This window comes from Ictidomys tridecemlineatus, chromosome 3, assembly GCF_052094955.1.
Source record: "Ictidomys tridecemlineatus isolate mIctTri1 chromosome 3, mIctTri1.hap1, whole genome shotgun sequence".
Taxonomy (NCBI): Eukaryota; Metazoa; Chordata; class Mammalia; order Rodentia; family Sciuridae; genus Ictidomys; species Ictidomys tridecemlineatus.
Window position 1 is genome coordinate 4,660,134 of NC_135479.1, and position 22,631 is coordinate 4,682,764.

At 63.1% G+C, this 22,631-nt stretch overlaps 1 protein-coding gene across 3 annotated transcripts in view; it reads right to left on the reverse strand.

The window, feature by feature from the left end:
- The window catches only part of Mgat5b (alpha-1,6-mannosylglycoprotein 6-beta-N-acetylglucosaminyltransferase B), a 59,613-nt gene that overhangs the window by 33,592 nt on the left and 3,390 nt on the right, over positions 1 to 22,631 (reverse strand). The window contains exons 2-6 of one of the 3 annotated variants that reach the window (XM_078041595.1): positions 22,312 to 22,456; positions 21,582 to 21,694; positions 13,818 to 13,965; positions 645 to 760; positions 30 to 103 (exon numbers count right to left, since the gene is read on the reverse strand). In XM_078041595.1, coding sequence (XP_077897721.1) covers positions 30 to 103; positions 645 to 760; positions 13,818 to 13,965; positions 21,582 to 21,651 — 408 coding nt within the window. In that variant the 5' untranslated portion in view covers positions 21,652 to 21,694; positions 22,312 to 22,456. The remainder of the gene's footprint in view (positions 1 to 29; positions 104 to 644; positions 761 to 13,817; positions 13,966 to 21,581; positions 21,695 to 22,311; positions 22,457 to 22,631) is intronic. The other 2 variants (XM_078041594.1, XM_078041596.1) reach the window with 2 other exon arrangements.

Here is a 22,631-nt window from a genome sequence, read left to right on the forward strand (position 1 = left end):
CCCTCCCCCCCCCCAGCGCCGGGGCTCACCTCCACCTTTCCAGAGCAGTCAGGGAACTTGGGGTCACTGGGCGCCTCGCACTGGTCCCGCCGACCTTCAGACACTGTAGGGAGAGGTCAGCATGCTGAGGACAGGGGTCCAGGGAGGAGCCAAGGGGGAAACGGGAGGGACAGGATGGTCTTCGATGGGACAGGGCAGCGGTGGCCCACCTCCACCACCCGCCTGAGTTTTCTCGCCTGAAAGGCCAGGAGCTAGTGGCCTGACCAGGGGTCCCCAGATCTGAGCTGCCCTCCTCCACCCCACAGCCTGCTGGAAAGGTGGAGCAGCAAGGCTTCAAGCGCCACGGCGCGGTCCTGCCCTTTCTGAGGAGGGCAGGGATAGGCCTGCAGCCCTGTCGGTGGGAGTGGAGGGGCCTGGGACCCTCCCCAGATGGCCCCTCTCTGGGAGCTGTCGAGCCCAGGGGCTGGACTCCAGGGACCTCCTGTGTCCTGGCGCCCTGCGGCAGGGTGGGGTGGGCCTGGGTCACCTTGCTGAGAGCCCGGCAGGACCCAGGGGCCAGGTGCTCAGTGGAGGGGTCAGGCCTCCCGAGCACCCCACGTGCGGCCCACGTGCGCCCCGGTGCGTGGTGAACACCCGACACCCACCCTTGCTGTGCAGGAGCAGGCTGTGGCGCAGGATCTGGTCCACCTTCACCGCGATGTCCGACACGTTCTGGGCGATGGCCTGGATCCGCTCCATGAGGCCGGCTCCGGAGGGCAGCCTGGGCAGGAGAGGCGGGGTGAGCCGCAGGACGGGCCTGGCCGGCCTCCCGGGGCCTGGGCCACCCAGCAAAGGCAGGAGCGTCGGCCCTCGGGGCGCCCAAGCCCTGCCTCAGCGGGGACCCAGGGCGGTGGATGGGGAGGCCAGGTGGATGGGGAGGCCAGGTGGATGGGGCCGTGGCCACCCAGCGGCCACCGAGGCAATGTGAACAGCGCCATCACAGGAGAGCCACGCCCACAGGTGGCCGAGGGCGCTGCAGGTGTTCCAGGGGCCTGCCTGGGCCTGAGCAGAGAGGAGCCCCTGCCAAGAGCCGGAGCAGGAGCGCCCAACGCGCCCCAGTGACACAGGCCCAGCCAGCTGTCCCGGCTGTCCTCTCCCTCCGGCACAGCACCAAGATAAACTCCACCCGCGGCAGCCCAGGGCCTCCCGGCTGCTCGCCTCCAGTGACCATCCCAGAGTGGACCCCAGCATCCTAAAGGGTCGAGAGCCCCCACCGCCACGCCCTGCGCCGCACCTCAATGTCCACAGCTTTCATTTCCAGAGTCCACCTCCTTGTCGTGGTGGCCGCCCACCTCGGAGCTCCTGGGCGTCCTGTGCTGGACTTGTCTGTGGCGAACCCTCCTGAGAGGGGCCTCGGGCCTTGTCTTCTCATGCGAGGACCGCCCTGGGGCTGCTCCCTTTCCACACAGCAGGTCTCTGTCACCCCCTGGCTCTGCGATGTCACCCCCTCCTGTCCCTAGCCAAGGTCGGGGCCTTCCTGGCCATATCTAGTGGGAACCGCAGGGAGGGTTTTTCCAACCTGGTCTCTGGGTCTACACAGCCTGTCTCCCCCTCTTCTGAGCAGGGGGACCTGTCTGTCAGAGAAGGCACAGCAGTGACCCTCGTGGCCAACTGCCCTCCTGGGTCACCTTCCCCTCACTTCTACCATCTGTGGCCCATCTACCAAGGACAACTAGTGAGGGGCCGGCGGGGACAGAGGCAGAGGAAGGGACGATGGGCGGATGACACACACGTGTGCATTCTCGGACACACAAGCACACACACACACATGCACACACACACGCACACACACGCACGCGCGCACACACACACGAGCACACATGCACACACACACGCACACGCACACGCACACACGCACACACACACACACACATGCACACACGCACACACACACACGCACACGCACACTCCAGCCCGCCCCTCACAGTTCAGTTTGGCACCCAACGCCAGCTTCAGCAACAAACAAAAATCCTAAATGGCAAGTGGCACCACTTTGGGGCTGGGGGAGTCACTCAGAGCTCAGCTTAGCACCGGTGGGGAGCTGTCGAGCCCAGGGGCTGGACTCCAGGGACCTCCTCTGTCCCCAGCGTGGTCCACACGGGTGGGTTCCATCCTCAGCATAAAAATAGACAATTAAAATGAAGTGATCGTGGCCATGAGAAAAATGGCACCGCTTTGTTGGTTCCCTGAGGCTGCTGTGGCCAAGTCCCTCAGACACAGGGGCTTGGAACCACCCGGCAGAAGCCGAGGGAGCAGCATCCTGCCTCTCTCCGCTCCCTGGGGCCCAGCACTCCCTGGGGCCCTGGGTTTGGGCTCCGTCACCCCGTCTCTGTCCATATCTCCTCCTCTTCCAATCCAGCAACTGAACTAGGACCCGCCCTGATCCAGTAGGACCTCATCTTCACTTATGACATCGGCACAGACCCTATTTGCAAATGAAGTCAATTTGTAGTATCAGGACATCAGCAGATCCTGTTGGGGATCTGAGAAACATCTAGAAGATTACCGATGAAAATGAGAGACGAGAGACAGGTGTTTCCCATGTCAAAATGTCCAGAGGCAGGAGCAAGAGGAACTATTTCTCACTGATCTCCAAATCCTCAAGGGATGCAGTTGGGAAGAGAACAGCCAGCTGGCCCTCAGTTTATAATACACAGGGAGATGGGATGAATTCAGCCTCTTGGGAGCTGTGTGACCCGAAGCCAGTCACTTAGCCTCTCTGTGCTCAGCACTTTTGTTTAAGATGGAGATGATACTGGTGGCTACCTCACAAGGCCACTGTGAGAACTGAATGAGGAAACTGGTGTAAGGCACACAGAACAGCAGCATCAGTGTGAAGTCCACAGGCATGTCAGTGATGTGACTGTCACTACGGTGACTGAAGTGTGGCAAGGGGACTTGGGTTAGAGAGGGGTGGCTCACACTTTTTTCATTATCACCTTCCCAAGGAGTTTTTCAGACATTTTCTTCTTCTCCTCACCAGTAACACTGGCCACGTGTGTTTGTACTGCAGCCCACAGAGCCCACAGCCCACTGGGCTGCCCGGGACTGTGTGCCCCTGTAGAGCCAATGTTCACCCTTTGGGGATGCTACCCTCCTGCCGAGGACGCACAGTCACTAGAGCAGGAACACACTGACCGGTGTCCATGGGGTTCTCAAATGAACTCCAAATAGTCTGTGGGACTCTGTCCACACTGACCCAGGGGACAGGAAGGTGTTCCTCCAAGCAGAATCAACATGAGGGAGGTGGCCTCGGTGCAGGAGACTGGGAAGCTGTACAGCTTCAGGTCGGGCTTGCTGACCAGGAGGGGCAACAAGGACAGGAAGTGCTCAGGCTGGACAAAGGCCAGAGGCCCATCCTAACTTCTAACCAGAGACCCCAGGGCTCCTGCCAGGCCATCTGCCACGTGGATCAGACCGCCCCCTCTCCCCCACCTTCCTGAAGCCCCTCTCCCTGGGGCTCCCCACCCCCTGCAGGACTCAAGGCCTTAGGGAGCTACAGGACACGGCTGGGGGCTGCTGACCCTAGAGGGGTCCTGAGACCCCCAGGCAGGACTCGGCTTCCTGACAGTGAGCAGCTTGGCTCCACCCGGGGTGGACCACCTGCCCAGGGTCCACCACTGTCGGCTGGCGAGCGTCCCCCCAGTCCACGCTCACCCGGAACTTCAGAATGGGACCTCGTTTGGAAACAGGGTTTCTGCAGATGCCACCAGGTCAGGCGAGGTCCTCAGCTCAGTGCCCCCGTGAGGACCCAGGAGGCCAGGCCACCACACAGCCAGAGGCTGCAGGCTGCCCGGGACCACCCGCGGCCACACAGGGCGAGGCAGGACCCTCCCTCGAGCCGGCCGCGGGAGGAGCCGGGAGAGGAGACGCTGGTGTTTCCAACGGCCGCCTCTGGGGTCACTTTTGATGGCAACCTTAGGCCACTAACACAATCGCCATCTGCGGAACGGAGCCAAAGCAGTTTTCAAACTGTCACAAAGGAAGAGCCCAGGCCTCCCGGTTGCCCCAGCTGAGCGCAGGGTCTTCTCCCCACCTGTGCCCTCTGCTAACGTCCAGGCTCCGCCTGCTGCTCTTGTGGGGGACAGAGAAATCAAAGGATGCCCTTGATTTTCAGGCCCCGGTCAGCAACGCTCTGCATCATGGAGAGATTGATTGGAAAGAGCAGGGGCCAGGAGAACGGGCATGGGGCCGATATCAGGAGTGCAGCATACAGGAGGTGCTCAATAAGTGCTTGATACGCTTCTGCTCCCCATTTGCAGCCCTCACCCCATTCCCAAGAGGAAATACCAAAGACCTAACCACAGAGCACAGCACTTAACTTGTGGGGAGATTCAGCAGATTTCCTACAATCAGCGTTTTCTGCATAAAACATATCGCTAACACAGGCTTTAAATAATACAGGTGGCATCTGTCTGGTTTAGCGAGTGCAGCTGGCTCGGAACGGAAAGACTTGTGTCCCTGTCAATGTAATGGACTTCGCATCTGCAAAGCACTTTTTTTTTTTGGTACCAGGGATTGAACCCCAGGGGTGCTTGACCACTGAGCCACATCCCCAGCTTTCTCCTTTTTTATTAAGCTGCTTAGGGCCTCTCTAAGGTGCTGAAGCTGGCCTTGAACTTGCGGTCCTCCTGCCTCAGCCTCCCGAGCTGTGGGAATGATAGGCGTGTCCCCCGCCTGTATTCTATTTTCAAATAATAAATAATCAGGCTCCTTGCCCTGAGAGACCTTTCTACCCACAATCAAAGGAGAGGTCTCAGGGCCCCAAAGCACAGCGGATCTCGGAGCTGGGGAGCCTCGACGGGAGGGAGGACAGGGGCTGCCTGGGAGACAGTGCAGCGTGACGCTGGTGGCCCCAGCAAGCGTGCCCACCAGGGACAGCAGCCCCCGGGGACACCAGGCTGATCACTCCAGCATGGCCCCGGGCACAGTGCCAGGGATCACAGAGCTTCGGATGCCCACGACAATGTTTGAAATTCTCTTAAAATCAGGGAGGGGAGAGCCTGGCAGATCAAAGGAGACCTTTTCCTGTGTAACGTGAATGTCTTGGGCTTGAAACCCACACGGTCCAAAACACAGTTTCTGCTGCGGGTTGAACTGCAGCCCCCTTCAGAATTCACAGGCTGCTGTCCTGACCCCAGAACCTCACAATGACACCTGACTTGGAAACAGGATCCTGGAGGTGTGATCTGGGGTCCTCCTGGAGTCAGCTGGCCCTGGTCAGTGTGCCTGGGTCCTCGTGGGAGGGACCCTCACGGGGAGGGACCCGGGGAAGAAGGGCTTCTGCTGCCTCGGGCCGAGGAGAAGGCAGGTGCCAGAGACGGGCAGGAGCTGAGGCTCACCACGCAGAGGGAGCTCGGCCTGCCGCCCTGACCTGTCCCTGACTCCAGACCCCAAGGCCACGAGTGTCTGCCACCTAAGTCCCCGGCTCTGCAGCGCCCACTGACAGCAGCCCCAGGAGACTCACAGGGCTCCCCGCCTTATTGACGGAGGAAGACCCTGAGGCCACCCTGCAGCGGGGGACAGGGCTCTCCCTGCCAGGACAAGAGAAAGCGTCCGGCCAAGACGATGCCCATACAACACCAAACCCTCCCGTGGGTCGTCACCTTCAGTGCTGGTGACAGCCTCAGAACCCCCTAATGTCCCCGAGGACCCCGAGGTGGGGCAAGGTGGCACCAGTGGCTTGGGGAGAATCGGGTTCTCACCAGGTGGCCGGGTCCCCAGCTGCCCAGCCAGCCCAGTGCTGAGGTGGACACTGCGGCTGCAGCGGGTGGAGGGGACCTCCCGGGGAGGCCCGGGGCCAGGCCTCCCTTAAGGCCTGGACTCCGCACTCATCTACGTGCAGGAACGAGGGGCCTCCGCTCCTGGTCCTCAGGAAGGGAGGCAGCCGGAGCCGAGTGGAACATGAGGAAGTCCTTTCCTGTCCCCCAACGGCGGCAGGAGGGGCAGGACGTGGGTGGGCTTGGGGACAGACAGGCAGGGAAACACCATCTCACGCAGGACGGGTGGACACTCAAGTGGGCGTGGGGACCAGACGTCAGCACCAGGACCTGGACGGAGCACCCAGCTGGGCTAGCGACCCCCACCCTCGGGTGGGCCATCCTCATGACAGGTGACGACCAAGGCTGACACCGTTCTGGCAGAAGGTGTCTCCTTGGCCACAACCACCCTGCCCCGTTTCCAGGGCACCAACCTAAAATCTGTCTGCTCAGGCTGAAGGACGTGGGGACAGCACCCTAGGCCTTACCCCCACTGTGGAACGCACCCCAGTCTCCCTCCACCTGGTCCCCTGGTTGAGCCTGCAGTCCTACTGTGTGAGGAGTGTTTTCATTTCTCTCCTTTGTCTTCTGCTGTGAGTGTTGGGGGGAGGTCCTCCACCCCGCTGAGCCCACAGCCGCGTGAGCAGAGGCCAGGCCAGGCGGGTGGGCAGCCCGGGAGTCGCAGGCCCGGCTCAGGCTCCGTGACCAGGTCTCCTCTCTGAACCGCAGCCCTGGGCTGGCTCCTCCTCATGGGCTGCTGGTGAGGACCCGGCAGAGCCCAGGGAGGTGGCTGAGCCATGGCCAGCGATGGTCATCGGTGGTTGGTATTTTTGTTACTTCAGCCGGCTCCGTAGCAAAGTCCACTGGGATCCAGAACGCGCCCCTGGGGGGCCCACAGCTGCCCCGTGTGTGGCATGGGCTGGGGGTCCCCTAGGGCTGCCTCTCTCCCAGTGAAGGAGCCTGACCTGGCCAGAGCCGGGTGGGGACGCAGAAGCCAGACAGCGACCGAGGCCAACAGGGGCCCTCGGGGAGGTCCACCTGCCCCGCCAGGTGGGCCTCCCCCTGAGCCCTCCAAGTCCTAACCGTGCCCTCTCAGGGCACCTGTCCCCAGGAACCTGCCCAGGGCGTGGGGCCCAGGATGGACCTCTGAGCCGGGCCAGCTGACCCCACTTCACAGCCCGGCACTGACAGCGGCCCAGAGCTGATACTGGGGCTTTCCCAAGGCCACACGAGCAGGGGACAGCAGGGACTCGGACGCTGGTGCCCGGGGTGAGCCCTGCCTCTTCCGGGGCACCTGAGCGTGGGATGGGGAGCGCGTGTTTCCCGCACACCCGCGAAGCACCCGCATCAGGAAGTAAGAGGGGGCCAAGCCAGGCCTCGGGTCACTGCCCCCCACTCCCGAGGTGACCCTGGTGCAGCTGGCCGCTAGGAACTGCCCAGGCACCCGACAGGACAGCCACCTGTGGGCCCCAGAGCTCCACTCCTCTGCCTCCTCAGGCCACTGGCTCTGGTCCTCAACTCCCTCTGCCCAGCCCCACGGGTCCCCTTCACCAGTCTCTCTGCCCCTCCCCCACGGGTCCCCTTCACCAGTCTCTCTGCCCCTCCCCCAGTCTCTCTGCCCCTCCCCCACGAGTCCCCTTCACCAGTCTCTCTGCCCCTCCCCCAGTCTCTCTGCCCCTCCCCCACGAGTCCCCTTCACCAGTCTCTCTGCCCCTCCCCCATGAGTCCCCTTCACTGGTCTCTCTGCCCCTCCCCTCCCCCACGAGTCCCCTTCACTGGTCTCTCTGCCCCTCCCCCAGTCTCTCTGCCCCTCCCCCACGAGTCCCCTTCACTGGTCTCTCTGCCCCTCCCCTCCCCCATGAGTCCCCTTCACTGGTCTCTCTGCCCCTCCCCCATGAGTCCCCTTCACTGGTCTCTCTGCCCCTCCCCCATGAGTCCCCTTCACTGGTCTCTCTGCCCCTCCCCCCCCCATGAGTCCCCTTCACTGGTCTCTCTGCCCCTCTCCCCCCCATGAGTCCCCTTCACTGGTCTCTCTGCCCCTCCCCCATGAGTCCCCTTCACTGGTCTCTCTGCCCCTCCCCCCCCATGAGTCCCCTTCACTGGTCTCTCTGCCCCTCCCCCAGGAGTCCCCTTCACTGGTCTCTCTGCCCAGCCCCACACACGTGGCCAATTCCAGGCCAGACCCTGGGCTCCAGGACCAATCCCCGTGCTTCCAAGGGAGGGTTAACTTCGCATCCCTCCCGTGATTTATGGGGTTGCTTTCAATTAACGGGGTATTGATTTCCCCGCCGCTGGCTGGCGACTGCTGGGAGTTATTTTATTACCAAATGGATCACTTTCCTCCTAGGACACCAAGACCCACAGACACGAGATGCCCACGGACACACCGCGAGAGACCAGACGCGCACCGCGGGAACAGCCTACGGAGGACACCTCAGCCCGAGTCAGCCTCCCGGGCACCCTCCCTGCTCCATCCCTGCCTCAGCCCCCAGCCCCACCCAGAGCCTGTGGAGGCACCGGGAGTGACCAGGGCTCTGAGCAGAAGGCGGGGCCTGGCTTCTGCTCCAAAATAAATACATCAGTGTGCATCGCTCACACTCACACTCACACACACACTCACTCACACATACTCACACTCATACACTCACTGACACACACACACACTCACACTCATACACTCACACACACTCATACACTCACTGACACACACACTCACACACACTCATACACTCACTGACACACTCACACACTCACACTCACACACTCACACACACACTCATACACTCACTGACACACTCACACTCACACTCACACACACACTCACACACACACAATGAACAGGGATAGCTGGATGTGGTGGTGAACACCTGTAACCCCAACAACTTGGGAGGCTGAGAGGCTGAGGTGGGAGGATCCCAAGTAGAGGCCAGCCTCAGCGACTTAGCAAGGCTCTAACTTAGAGAGACCTTGTCACCAAGTTGAAAAAAAATTAATAAAAAAATGGGGGCGAGGGATGTGGCTCAGTGGTTAAGCACCCCTGGGTTCAGTCCTCAACCAACCAACCAAAAACAAACAGGGACAGAGGGGGAGCCTGGCTCCGTGTGGTGTCATTACTTGGGAACAGGATGGGTGACCTGCTGGCGCAGCAAAGCCAGGGTATCGGGCCCCCTGAACCCACCGTCCACTCCATCCTGACCCACCCTTCTGCAGGACACCTGGGTGCCCCTCCACCCGGGCGCCACTTAGCACCAGGAGCTCTGTGGTCACCATGGGCAGCGGCGCCATCATTGCTCAGGACTCTGGGCCACTGTCCAGTCACCTCCCCCTGCCGCTCCTGCACAGCTGGAGGTGGCCCAGGAGGCCAAGAGCGGGGGCCTGGGGGCCTGGCCACCCTGCCCCCAGTGTCCACCCTGGCCATGGCCTTGGCCGAGGCTCCCCAGGCTCCTCTCCTGACCGCTGGACAAAGCTCCCTGTAGCACTGGGACCTGTCTCCCTCCCCGGGGGCCTGCGGAGCCTTCCCTCCCCCCCAGGGCCACAGCTGCCCTGTGAACCCCTCTCCCCACGGCCTCCCCGTGGGCTGGCCGCGCCCCAGGCCTGCAGCACCGTGGGCTCCCGATGCCCTTCGACAGCCAGGGCACATCCAGGAGCCGGACCAGCACCGGGGCCGAGAGACCCGAGACCGCTTGAAACTGAGTCCCATGCTGTGCAGACAGGGGAAGGTCCCTGTCCCCACGCGGGGACACACAGACCTCCAGGGAGGCTGGTCGCTCCAGCCAGGAAGCCCTGTCCACCCCGTCTACCCTGATGGCCGCCACACACACAGGGTCAAGAACTGGCGATTTTAATTAACTGTGGGTTTTTTTTTTCCAATTTGGAAAGAGAACTGGACAGTCCCTGCCGGCCACCTCCTCTGCAGGTCGTTTGTACTGGACTCCGCGCGCCGTGCCAGCCCACCTCGTGACAACCCGCTCGTCCCCGTCGTCACAGTTAAGTCCCAGCTTTCCCCCGACCACAGGCATGTCACCGCCGCTCAGGCTCTTTGACACCCTGCCCAGGCACAGTGACCGCGATGTCCACGACGCCGTCTCCAGAGCTCAGATCCTCCCCAGGGTGAAGCCGGGCCTCCGCGCTCCTCTGCTGCCCAGCGGCCCCTGAGCCCCCCTGGGGCGGAGCTGCTCAACTGGGCTTGGCCACAGGACGGGAAACCGAGGCCCAGCTGGCCACCCTGGCCCGGAGCACCCCTCCCCTCCATCTCCCCTTGGCCCGCCCTCCTCCTGAGCTGGGAAAACAGAAGGGACAGGCCTGTCCTCACACAGCGGTGTTCCAGGGGGACAGACAACGCATAAGTAAACATGAAGACAGCGTGCCAGACGGTGGTGACGGGGAGAGAGGGGCACATTTTAATAGGACCTGGTCGGGGAAGGCCTTACGGGACGCTTAAGAACGGGAAGAAGGAGACCCGACTGAGGGGCCAGCACAAAGGTCCTGTGGCCAGCAGGAGACCGTCATGCCCCAGGAAGAGCCAGTCCCTCCTCTGGCCACTGCTCCTGCAGCTTCTCCTCGCGCTCAGGTAAGAGCTGGGGTCCTTCTGGTGGCCCTGACTTGCCTGGCCATGACCTTCTAAACCGATCTCGCTGGCTGCTGAGGTGGGAGCGGCTGGGCGGGGAGGGAGGGGGCACTCTGGGCTAGTCTGATGGACTGGATGCAGGTGCTCAGGAGGGGGTCAGGGATGAGTGCACGGCTGGGGGTCTGAGCCGTGGGGACGAGGCAGCTGGCAGGGGCTGGGACAGGAGTGCGGGGAAGCCGCCTTGGGTGCATACAGAAGGTGCAACATTCGATCCCCCAGGACCTCCAGGTGAGTGGCAGGAGTCCAGGGCTTGGCCAGGCTGGAGACACAACCTGAGGAGTCCACAGCCTGGGGGGGTCACGGCCACCCCCGCCCCCACTCAGCAGCCCTCCAGCCACAGCACGGGACCAGGCAGCCTCCTCCTGTCACCCAGGTGGAGTGCTCCATCCACCTGTCACCTGTCCCCTCCTCCCAGGCTCACCCCAACTCCCCCTCCCCCCTGCGACTAAACCTCCCAGGACACATGAGAGGCACCGTCCCTCTGCGTGCCAGGCACCTGGCCAGATGGTCCCCTCCCGTTATCTCTGCCGCACCTGCGGGGCCTGAGGCCGAGGTGAGCAGCCGACAGGCCCAGCGTGCCCCCACCCCAGGGCCCTAGGCCAGCGGGGCCCAGGGTGCGGGCACCTCCTGAAACAGACCCCTCTGTAACGGTCCTCTAGCCGGTTGACGCCAGCTCTAATTCCATCTCCCTGGGTCCCTCACCCTCCCGAGTCCCTGCCTGGACCCGCACTCGGTGGACATTCAACAATTACAGATGACCTTGGGCGCAGCCAGCCTCCGAGCTGAGCGGGCTTTGCCCTGCGCGGAAGCCCTTTGGAAAATTCAGAGACCGTTACTTTGGGCTTTAGAGACGCAATATGATGCTGATGCAGCAGACCCTGACCTGATCAGGTCTTCCCTCCCCAGGACAGGCCAGCCACGGGGCAGGGGCAGCCCAGAGGCTCCCGGAGGGCAGAGGAGGACAGTGAAGTTCTTCGTGAGCCACAGTAATTCCCAGGCGGAGGGTCCGGGTGCGGGTGAGAGCCGGTCAGGAGCAGGGGGTGCTTCCGCAGAATCCCACCTGGGGCTGACCTGGTGAGGGCTGGGGCGGGCGTGTCTGTGCACAGGGAGAGGGACAGCGGCCTCCCGCAGGCCCTGACACACCCGTCCCCGGTCCTGAAGCTGCAGTGTCCCTGGATTCCAGGCTCTGCCTGCGGGTTGATGCCCCCCCCCCTCCGGCCATGACAGATGGCCGCTCTTCCCCAGGACAGAGTGGGAGGTGGCGCGTTCCCACAGCCTGGAGGAGATGAAGGGCAGCGCAGGGGACGGGGACAGGCTGGGCCTGGAAGGAACCAGAGAGACAGCGAATGTGCCAGACGTGGGCCTCCAGCCCCAGAGCAGGACCCTCAGCTCGGATGCCCACAGGATGCCCAGCAGGGGCCAAGCGGGGCACACACCTGTGGCCAGAGGCCGTGGCACAGGGGGGCAGGAGAGTGGAGAGATGAGGGGCCTAGGGCTGGGCAGGGAGAAGGGTGGAGCCGCAGGGCAGGGTGGGCAGCCAGGACGACCCTGACACTCCGCCCATCTCCCATCGCTCCCACGGGCCCCTCTGCTCCCCTCTGGCCACCTGGCCAATCCATGTTTCACGCAGCAGTAATGTGATATCTTTTTTAAATATCCAGCAGCTCCCCACAGCTCTTGGGACCGAGTCTTACAGCACACCCTGGCTCTGCGTCCTGTCCGTCCTCACAAGCTCTGCCACCTTGGCCTTCCCAGTTCTTCTTCCCCCAACAGGCCGAGCGGGCTCCCACCCCAGGGCCTTTGCACGTGCAGGCTCTCTGCTCCCATGCTCTCTCCTCCCTCCCACTAGAGACCAGCTCGACTGTCACCAGCTGACCTGTCTGAGCCGCTTTCCTACCCATCATTCTCCACCGCTTTGGAGCACAGGTCAGCAGCTGAAACGATCTCATTTCTTTCTTTCCTTGGTGAGTGCCCACTGCCCCCGAGGAGTGGGGACAGGGCTCTGCAGGACCCGTCACGCGTGAGGGGCCTCGCCCGGCTGTCGCCCCACTCCTCGCTCCTCTGTAGTTGCCATTTCTGGGAGGTGAAACAGCCGGCGCCCAGCTGCGCGGCCCAAGAGGCCCGGCCTGCTGTGGGTGAAGTCGGAGTGGACACCACGCGGGCCCTTCACTCTCCCCCGCTCCCAGGAAGGCAGGGTCAGCGCTGCATCCCTGAACCCCAAAACTCCAACGGGGGCTGGCTTCTGTCTGTGAACTAGCCAGCGTGGGAAGGCTGAGAAGGGGGAAATCCGACCACGCTGACCGCACAGCACGGGAGGCCACCAGGCACCCTGGGCAGAGGGTGGTGCGGAGCCGGGCGGCCCCTCGAGGCTGTGCACTTAGGCTGGGTTCCTGGCCCTCTCTGTGCCTTCCGTCAGGAGGGTGTAGGATAGATGCGGTGGTGGGGTGACAGGCACGAGAGAGGTAGGCGCTGTCACAGTAACTGTCACCTGTGACAAGGCCTTGTGTCGGGCAGGGTGTCCTGGGTACTGCTCAGTCAGCCAGGCTAGCCTAGGGTCGGCCCTGGGCCAGCAGCCCAGCACAGGCAGACCAAGTGGCCACAGTCCCTCCGAGGTGCCCTGTGTCCAGCCTGCCAGGCGGTCCCTCCAGCACACCCTCCCCGCAGGCCGGCCAGGGCCACACAGCACCTTCTCTCTGCCCGAAGCCACTCCTGAGGACGGGGCCCTGGCCCTGATGGCCTGCGTCCACCCAGACGCGCCCCGTGCACTCCACGCCCCGGGGCTCCCAGGTGGCAGAGCGGCACACGTCCCTGGGCTCTGGCTCCTGGCCAAGGGAAGCCCAGGGTGAGGGAGGCCGGGAACCCTACTCAGCAACGGCCCGAAGCCCCCGGCCCTCACACAGGACCAGCTCGGACAGAGTCAAAACCGCCCCTCGGACACGGGAGAAATGGGGGAGATCCCGCGAGGACCTGGCGGGCTGAGGGGACCCGGGGAGCCTGAGGGGACCCGGCAGGCCTGAGGCCCTCAGGCCCAGCCCCACACTCCCTGTGACACGCTGCCGTGTGGGTACAACTGGCCCAAAGACTTCTGTGCGTTCACACGCCGGGTGTGCGTGTGGCCGGGTGTGCGTATGACCAGGTGCGTGTGGCCGGGCCGAGTGGACAGGAAGGGAGATAGCGCCTCCGGTCTCACCGTGGTCTTGTTTAACGGGCGGCAGACACGACTCCGATGGTGCTCCCCTCGGGTCCTGGGGGCCCTGACCTCCTCAGGTCGTGGAAGGTTTGGTTTTTTTTCATTCTTTGTTTTCCCCAGATCAACAAAAAGCGGGTGACCAGCAGGCCCAGCAGCTGGCCTCCACCCAGCACAGCCAGGCACAGTGCCCCGCGGCCCTCACCTGTGGGCAGCCGCGTGGGGGTCGCCGGCCTCCGGGTGCAGCCCGCTGCTGTTCTCCAGCCTGGCCAGCGTGTCCATGCGCTTCACCATCAGCTCCAGCAGGTCGCTCATCTTGCGGAGCACGCCACGGGACTCAGGGCCACCCAGCACTGTGGGCAGAGGAGGGCGCCGTCAGGGGCAGCCGGGCAGCACGGAGGCCACCGGTGCCACCTGGTGTCTGAGATGGGGCAGCTCAGACCCCGGCCCCCTCCCACCTTCCTTGGCCACTGCAGGGGAGGGTCAGAGAGCAAGCCCGCCCCATCTGTCCCCCTCCCCGGCCTCCCATAAGGCCCCTCACTGCATTGCCTGGGGAGGAAAGCCCAGGACCCTGCTCCCACCAGCTGTGTGACCCTGGGAACTGTCTATGCCTCTCTGGGCCTCAGAGCTTTGGCTGTAATCTCCAAGGTGCCCTGCAATCCCCAAGGCTATGAGAGGCCAGGGAAGGTTCCAGGTGGGACAGGAGCCCATGTCTCCTAACACCTGGTCCAGACAGGACCTCCCGGGTTCTAGAAGAGTGGGCCACGGTCCACTGGCACCTGACCTGCCAGGCTGTTGGAATCCAGGTCGGGGCCCAAGCCTAGGCTTGCTGATTGACGTTCTAGGGCCCGGGAGTCCCCCAGGGGATTCTGATGCACGGGAGTGGGAGCCCATGTTCTGGGGTCCCGGGACTGCTCTTCACCTGCCCCCACTTCTGCCCCATGCTGTCCCCATCCGCCTCCCCAGGACACTCTGCAGAAAATCATAGGAACTTGTCCTGGGTGTCACGCTGGCCTTTCGATTCCCAGAGACGGATTGGCAAGGGCAGCTGCAGAGAATGAAGTGGCAGCCCCTGCCCACAGCCCACACAGTGCCAGCTCCCGCCCCACCCCTGGGGTCCTGAGCCAGGTCCCAGGGGACAGGAGCCCTCCCCACCAGGCTGCCCGGCCAGGGGCAGGGCACGTCCTGACTTGGGTTCCCTAAAGCATTTCCTGGCTGGGGTGAGGGGTGGGGGGCAAGGAGGAGAGTCAGTGAGTCCCCAGCCCGAGGCCCGAGACCACAGCCCAGCCCTGCAGGCAAATGGAGGCCGCGGCAGGGGAGGGGTGCTGGCCTGCCTTCCTGGGTGCAGAGCAAGGCCCGTCACCCGCCTGCGGACGAGGGGCATTCGACCCCAGGCACTGGGTGAGGGCTGCTCCAGGGACAGTCACGTTCTGCACCCTCCGCCTGCCGCCCTGTGGCCAAGGGAAGTGCCCAGGCAGTAACACAGGTGCTGGCCGCCGGCAGCGCAGCCCACGCACACTGAGTCACCAGGGCCAGCTAGGGAGGCCGCGCGGCAGCATCCCCTTCTCAGGAATGACAGAGCCGGACACCCCAGAGGCTCCCAGCTGGCTCTGGCCTGCCACTGCCACCAAAGCTGCAAGGCGAAGTCACCGTACCACCCTTGGCCTCCATGTCCCCGACTCAAAGCAAGAACACCAGGCCCTGCCTGCAGCCCACCCCTCCTGGCAGAGGACAGTGCTGGGCACACTGCCCCCTTCCCCTGGCCGCCACATCCAGCCACTGCCAGCCTCCCACAGGGACAGAAGACACCTCCGCTGGCAGCTGAGCCGCCTGGGTCTGAAGGGAGGCCCCGAGCCAGGGCAGAGCTGGCCGGGAAACGCCAGCCGGGCACCAGCCCAGAGCAGGAGGAGCAGCAGCCGTCCTTAAAGAGACAGGGCCCCTGGCTCCAAGGGAGGGAGCGAGGGGCCAGAGGAAGAGGAGGAGAAATGAAGTCCCCCAAAGTCCCCCAGGACCCAGGGTGGAGCCGGACGTTGCAGGAAATGGGCACAAGGAGGAAGGAAGGGAGAACACGGCCCCGCCCAGCCCCAGAGAGGAAGCAGCCATGGCCTCCCGCCCTCCCCTCTCGGAAAACTGAGCAGGTTTTTAAAGAATCGACTGGAAATTTTCATAACAGCCTTGAATAAAGCAAACTTGGGGTCTCCCCACCACTCTGGTCCTCCCGAGCCATCCACTCACTCGGCGGATCGATCAGTTAATCGATCACACGACACAGTCACAGCTTCCCCTGCTCAGCCTCACAGAGGTTCGCTCTCGGGGACCCCCTGCCCGGGCCTCCGCCAACATCAGCACCCAGCACCTTCAGCACAGAGGGAGGGAACGGGCAGGTGACCATCATCTGAGCTCAACACACACGAAGACTGGACACTGCCAGCAGGGCTCAGGGCCAGCGGCACTGAGGCCAGCTGAGGGGCATCGAGGAGCCGTGCAGGGGCCTGCCTGGCCTCCCCTGTCCCCTGAGGGGCCACGGCTCACAGCCTGGGCTGAGGTTGCTCTCCCCGAAATGAGCAGGATGAAGAGAGGCAAGATCACAGCTGCGACACGCTGGACAGGGCCTGCCCCGCCTGCCCAGGCCAGAGTGCTCGGGGCACCCCAGAGGTGTGGAGCCCAGTCCTGGTTTCTAGGGTGCTGCTGTGCTCCCTGCAGTGCCTCCGGCCTGGCCCAGGCCTGCCTCCATGCTGGCCCCTCTCCCTGACAGGCCCAAGCCCGCTGGGGTCCTCCTCACTGCCTGCACCCCTGCTGGGACCACACCACCCCACGCCCCACCCAAGCCCCCAGCCCCATTTCTCAGGGCTGAGGGGCCAGTGACTGCACGATCCGTCCTAGACTGTGGGGATCCAAGAACTGGCAGCAGAGCACAGGCAGGGGTGGCAGCGTGGTGGCCTGGGACAGGCCTGAGTGGGAGTCAGAAAGCCCGACCCCCGACCTGCTCCGCACCAACTAGGTGGGGACAGGTCACTGTCCTCCTCCTGGCCTCAGTTTCCCCTCATGTAAAATGAGGGGGTTGGAGTCACTGAGCTCTGAGGTTCTAGCACCCCAACTTCCCCTAAGTGACTCTAGACACCAGGGTAACGGGAAAGGAAAGAACTGTCCCATGGAAGCTGGCAGCAGAGTCCTCCCAAGGAGAGTTCTGTTTTGTTTTGCTAAACCCTGGGGTGGGCCAAAGCAAGTCATGTGCCCAGAGCAGACGGAGAGCTAAATGACTCTGCATATTCCAGCAGAGACTGAGGCTTCCTGGCACGGCTGGGGAAGGGGGGAAAGAGGCGGCGGCGCAGGGGCCGGCAGAGCCAAGAAGGATGGGGATCCCCTATGGGGGCCACAGCAGGGGTGGGGGGCTCTTCCTGGCAGAGATGCGGAGGGAGTTGGAATCTACTTGCTGTGCTGCACAGAGCTCTGAAGCCCCCACTGGTGATGCCCGCACCCCCCATGCAGGTGGCTATACTCAGACCCTTGGGCAAGGGTCTCAAAGGAAACGGGGTGCTCCTCCTACTGGGTTGGTGCAGGGGAAGAGAGATGTTGAGATGGATAATTTATCAGAAGCCAGAACTGAGAGAGCGAGATGACCAGGGAAATATAGGCCACCCCTCCCCGCAAGAATCCTTGGCCATATCTGGGGTTGTGGACGGCCCCTCTGTGAGGATGCAGCCAGTTCTTTAAAAATGCCAACGAAGGCGTGAGCCCCAAAGGCTGGCAAATAACCCCTGCCAGGCTCCACCCGGGCCCTGATTAAGGAGATCAACCGTCTTGGACAGCTCTTTAAGGCCCTCTTTCTTCTGGACCAAGACAGCAAATCCCTCCCCAGCAGAGGGCTGGGGGCAGCCTCCCATGTTCTCACAAGCTGTGGGGCTCGCGAAGTCCCCGAGACCCGGGGAGACAGCCCCTACCTCTTGAGGAGCTCTGAGACACGTTCCCAAGCCTGCTTTCTGCCCAGGACACACTCAAGGTCACACCCAGGAGATGGGTACCCAGGAGGGAAGCAGGCGGGCCCTGCCTGAGTGACACCTCCCTGGCATGCCACCTCTGGACCCCGACTGTCAGCAGAGCAGGCTGACGTCCCCCAGGGTCACTTCCCCACTCCTGGCATGGGCTGAATTGAAACGTATTTACTGCGAGGCCCCAGAGATCCATCTCAGCACTCACCGGCCCCTCCATATTTCCATATAAATAAGGAAAGCTGGACGCTGAGAGATACGAATGGATCCTCACGCTTATAGACAGCGGTATTTTTATTACCCGCCGAGGCCTGGCCTCCTCCCGTCTTGTCCCCACCCCCACCCTTCACTGAGGGTTCCCTGGACCTGAACAAGCCCCCAGCTCGCCAGAGAGCCCGGCCTTCCTGGCCCTGGGGGGGCAGGGGGGCTGTGGCTGTTTGCGCAGCTGGAGAGAGGAGCACATCGGCTGGCACACAGGGCCACCGCCAGAACCAGCTGGGGCCACAGAGCTCCCGGCCAGGCAGCAGCGGAGACAAGGCCAGGCCCTGGAGGCCGGTTGAGGCTCTTCCTCAGCCCACTGGGCCCTGGTTCCCACCCACGCAGCTTCTGAGAGAAGGGCCCCAGAGCTGCCCACGGAGCTGGAAGCCCGCGAGGTTCAGCCCCTGCCCGGGGCCTGGGCGCTGTGGCAGGGCAAGGCACGGAGGGCCTCGGTCAGACCCAGCTGAGCGCTACTTCTTCAAGACCCAACAGGGCAGGAGGGAGCCCACAGGTCCCCTCAGATGCAACTAAGGCTTCCCTAGGACGCAGGGGCGCGGGGGGAGGGGGGGCGCGGAGGGGAGAGGGGCGCAGGAGGCAGAGTTGCCCAAATCAGCTCTCTGCCATACTAAGGCCCAAGCCAGACCCCCCCACCCCGCCCCAAGAGGGAATGAAGTTAGACCTCTCCAGTGAGGATCCCCTTCAGCCCTTCTTGCCTGATCTCTGAAGATTTTGAGTGTGCAGAACGCAGAGTGAGATGTCCGTCACGTTTTATCCCCACCATGAAGTGAACTGGCCCAGAGGGGAAGGCGCAGCCTCTGCAGGGACCACCTTGCTGGCCACGGGGAAAGCCCTCCTCCTGCCCCTGCCCTGTGCTCCCGCTGCGGGGACCCGGCCTCCGTCCCTGGCCCGAAGGACAAGGATGGGCTGTTCTCCCCACTGTGCCCAGACAGCTGTGCTGACCAGTGATGACCTCGTTTATTTCCCTGAACAGCAGGGCCCTGGTGGGCTTCCCTCTGATTCTGGGGCTCCTGAACCCCACAGGATGGGCATTGCCCAACACCCCGACCCTGGCCCAGTGCTGGGCTCCCTCCCAGCCCCTCCCTCGCTCCCCCTGGGTGGCTCAGTGTGGCACGATGGCTTCTGCTGGGGTTTCCAGGGGCTGCCGGGCACAGGGCGGGTGTCACTGGGGCTTCTCTTCAGGACTCGTATTTTCAACTCACAGGGGACACGGCTTTCTAGGCCTGTGTCCGTGTGTCCCTCCAGTCAAATTGGCTGGATGCAAGGACATCAAAGAAACTGGGGGACAGTGGGAATGGGGACATAAACTGGACTAGGGTCCTTTCTCCTTGGCTCTGGGAGGCCACCCTCCTCCGCCTCCCAGTTCCGTATTCCAGGCGCTCGAGCCCGGCCTGAGGGAAGCGGGAACTGTGGACAGGCTCTGAACAGCACCATCCCCAAGGCCCAACGGGGACCAGCGCCCAGGCCCGGCCATGGTCAGAGGATGTTATGGTGCGGACGTGAGGGGTCCCCAGAGCTCACGTGTGAGACAATGCAAGAAGGTAGAGGTGACATGACTGGGTGGTGACTGGTGACCCAGTCAGTGGACTAATCCCTGACAGGATTTCCTGAGGGGTCATGAGGGCGGGCGTGCGAGGTGCGGCTGGGGAGGTGGCCATGAGGGGCGTGGTTTGGGGTACAGACTCCTATCTGGGGGGTGGAGTCTCTCTCTGCTGCCTGGTCACCACGGGAGACGCACCACACTCCTTGCCACGGTGTCCGGCCTCACCTCCAGCCCCGGGGAACGGAGCCTGCTGTCTATGGACTGAGACCCCAAAACCACAAGCCCCCCAATAAACTTTTCCTCCCGCGTTTTTCTTGCCAGGTCTTTGGTCACTGGGGCCGTCACCCATGGAGGCCGTGGAGTTCTGAGAACCAGGGAGGGTGACCACACAGGGAGGGCGAGGGTCCCGGGCAGTGCTGACAGAGAGGCGGCCCACGGCACTGCCCTGCCCGTGACAGGCCACCCAGGCGAACCCCCTCTGTACCTCTAGAAGTCAAGGTCATGGCCAGCCTTGGCAAAGTGGTGACAGCGGTGACACCAGGCTAAAATAAACCTGGGGCTTGAGCCAGACCCCCCCCCTGCTCCCCACCAGCCCCTGTGCCCTGGGCCCCTGGGTCCACCCTGCCATGGGGGCAGGGACCATGGGGGTGGAATCGCTTTGGCTCCCAAGCCCCTGGGGGAGAGGGCAGCAGAACCAGCCCCAAACCCCTCCCCCAGCCCCTAGTCTCCTCCTGTCAGACTCCAGACCTTTCTGGACTCAGGTTCCTGATGCCCTGTGTAGCAGGCCACCCAGACAGGAGCACCCGCCCAGGGGCAGCATCCAGGGAGCCTGCGCTGCTCTCCCCACACCCACGTTCCCCCCTCCCCAAGCCCACCTTCTAGCCACCTTCCCAGCAGCCCACCCGCTCTCCAACCCCAACCAGGCTTCTCCGTGTGCAGACCCAGCACCCCATCCCCCTCCCCAAAACGTCCTTTTCTGCAGCTCCCGTGTCTCAGACTTAACACATCCCCCATGTGTGGAGCCCCCCCCCCCAGGTGCTGCCCGGGACCCTCCCACAAGGTACTTACTGACCGCTGGAGAACATGGAGGCTCCCCAGAGTCAGAGGGATCAATGAGCTCACACTGGAGCCTGAATGACTAATAGGTGTGACATTCCTTCCGGGAGCTTTTGCAAGTTTAAAGAAGCACGAGTTAAACCGAAGGGATGAATCCAGTGACGAGCCACAGATGGCACCACAAGTGCCACTCAGAGCGCCCACTCCACGTGACAGCCAGCACGCCGACCGACACCCGTCACTGGGACAGGGAAGCCAGCCGGCTGAGCACCGCGGGTCTGAGAAGGGGACTCCACAGAGAGCCCTCCCCAGAGGGGCAGGGGAATCTCACACAGCCAGCTGGTCCCTGCAACCCGCTGACCTCGGGCTCCCCCTGCCCACGTCCCTCCTCTCTGCCCTGTGGCAGACGGGGTAGGACTCTGCTGCTCTCCACCACCACCTCCCAGTGAGTAGGGGGAAGGGGAAGGACCCAGCTTCTGGACGAGGACTCCCCATCTGTCACACTCAGGCCATGTGACAACCAACCACACCAGGTAACTTCCATGTGTGAGCCCATTCGGCCCAACCTCCAAAAAGTTCATTGTGACTTTTCTTCTGTGTCGGTGACTTAAGTGACTTGCAGGTGGCACACGGCTAGGAGGCGATGAATAGAGAGGCAAACCTGGGCCTGGCTGGTCCCTAAGGTCCGTGCTCTGAACCTCTACTCGTGCCTGGCAAGCATCGTGGGGGCAAGGAGCAGTGAGGGACTGGGAAAGGTCTATGTCCCCAGAGTTCAGAGACACGTCCCCCCCTGTGTCCACAGCCTGGGCCCAAGGCACAGAGGACACGTGTCTCAGAGGCGGGTGTCATATCCAGACCCCCAACACTCCAACCAAAGAAGCCACACAGGAGACCCTGGCCTTCGAATCCATGGGCACAGGCAGGACCAAAGTCAAAGCCTGGTGCCAGACGGCACGGCCCAAGCAGGCCCTCTCCCCTACCCCCTGCAAGCAGCCAGCAAGCCTGAGTCAGGGCTCCAGAAAGGCCCCTGGTGCCGGGCCAAAGGGACCTGCCCTTCAACTCACAAGCACCTGCCCGTATCCTTGACCCCCTGACCCCGAGATACCTTCCGTGCGGATGGTGAAGGGCGAGTCCCCCAGGCGCCGCGCCGAGAACTGGCCTCCCAGAGACGTCATCAGGAAGCAGACGGTGAAGAAGCCGATGCCCAGGACAAAAAGCCTGTGGGGAGGACAGAGCAGGTCGGCAGGGCAGCCCCCAGCCTCCCCCGAGGAAGAAGGCACAGAAACGCCAAGGTAATGAACAAGGAGGGGAGCCAGGGACAGAGGGAAGTGGGGGGGCAGTGGGGCTGAGCCCGAGCCCAGAGGGCCCCTGCCCCCAAGGACAAAGAGAGTGGGCTACACGAAGCTGGCCACAGCCCCCTGGCAAATCAGAGGGGGAGGAGGCGCATTGAGATAGGAACCTGGGCAGGGCCTGGCCTAAGACAGACCCTGTTCGTTAACAGCATTAGGCTGTCAAAGTGTGACTCCCAGACCGGCCGCCGCAGCAGCGTCACCTGAGAACTTTCAGAAACGCACGTCGTGGGGCCCCAAGCCCCCCACCCTGGCAGGGGACAGGTGATCTCATCTCACACGCTCTCCCAGTGATCCTGATGCATGCTAAAGTTTGAGATCTACTGGAACAGATAGAGCAGCAAGGCATGACATCAGCCGAGGGCAAGTAATTGGTCCAGCTGAGACCCACCTGGATCCCATCAATCACCTGGGCCACCCTTAGCCCTGGTGTACACAGGCCTGGCCACCACCATCAGTCACGAGCTCACTGTAACCCTTCCTCACCTGTCTTCTCAGAGGTGGTGCCGGCACCCATCACTGCTTCTGGTGAGATCCCAAGGCAGGGCCACATGGCCCGCTGCTGTGCCCAGGACTCCCCCACACACTGGCTCTCAGCCTGCACCATTGACTGTCCAGGGCATGCTCACACCTAGACATGGACGTCACACAGATGTGTGTACTGTCACCCCAGTGGGAGGGCTGGCTCAAGGAGACACCATTCATCCCTTCAACCCATCGTTATTGATTATCCACCAGGTGTCAGGCACTGGGGTGATCCAGGAGGAGAGTGGGGAACCAGGCACAGAACCCACCCCGGCACAGCC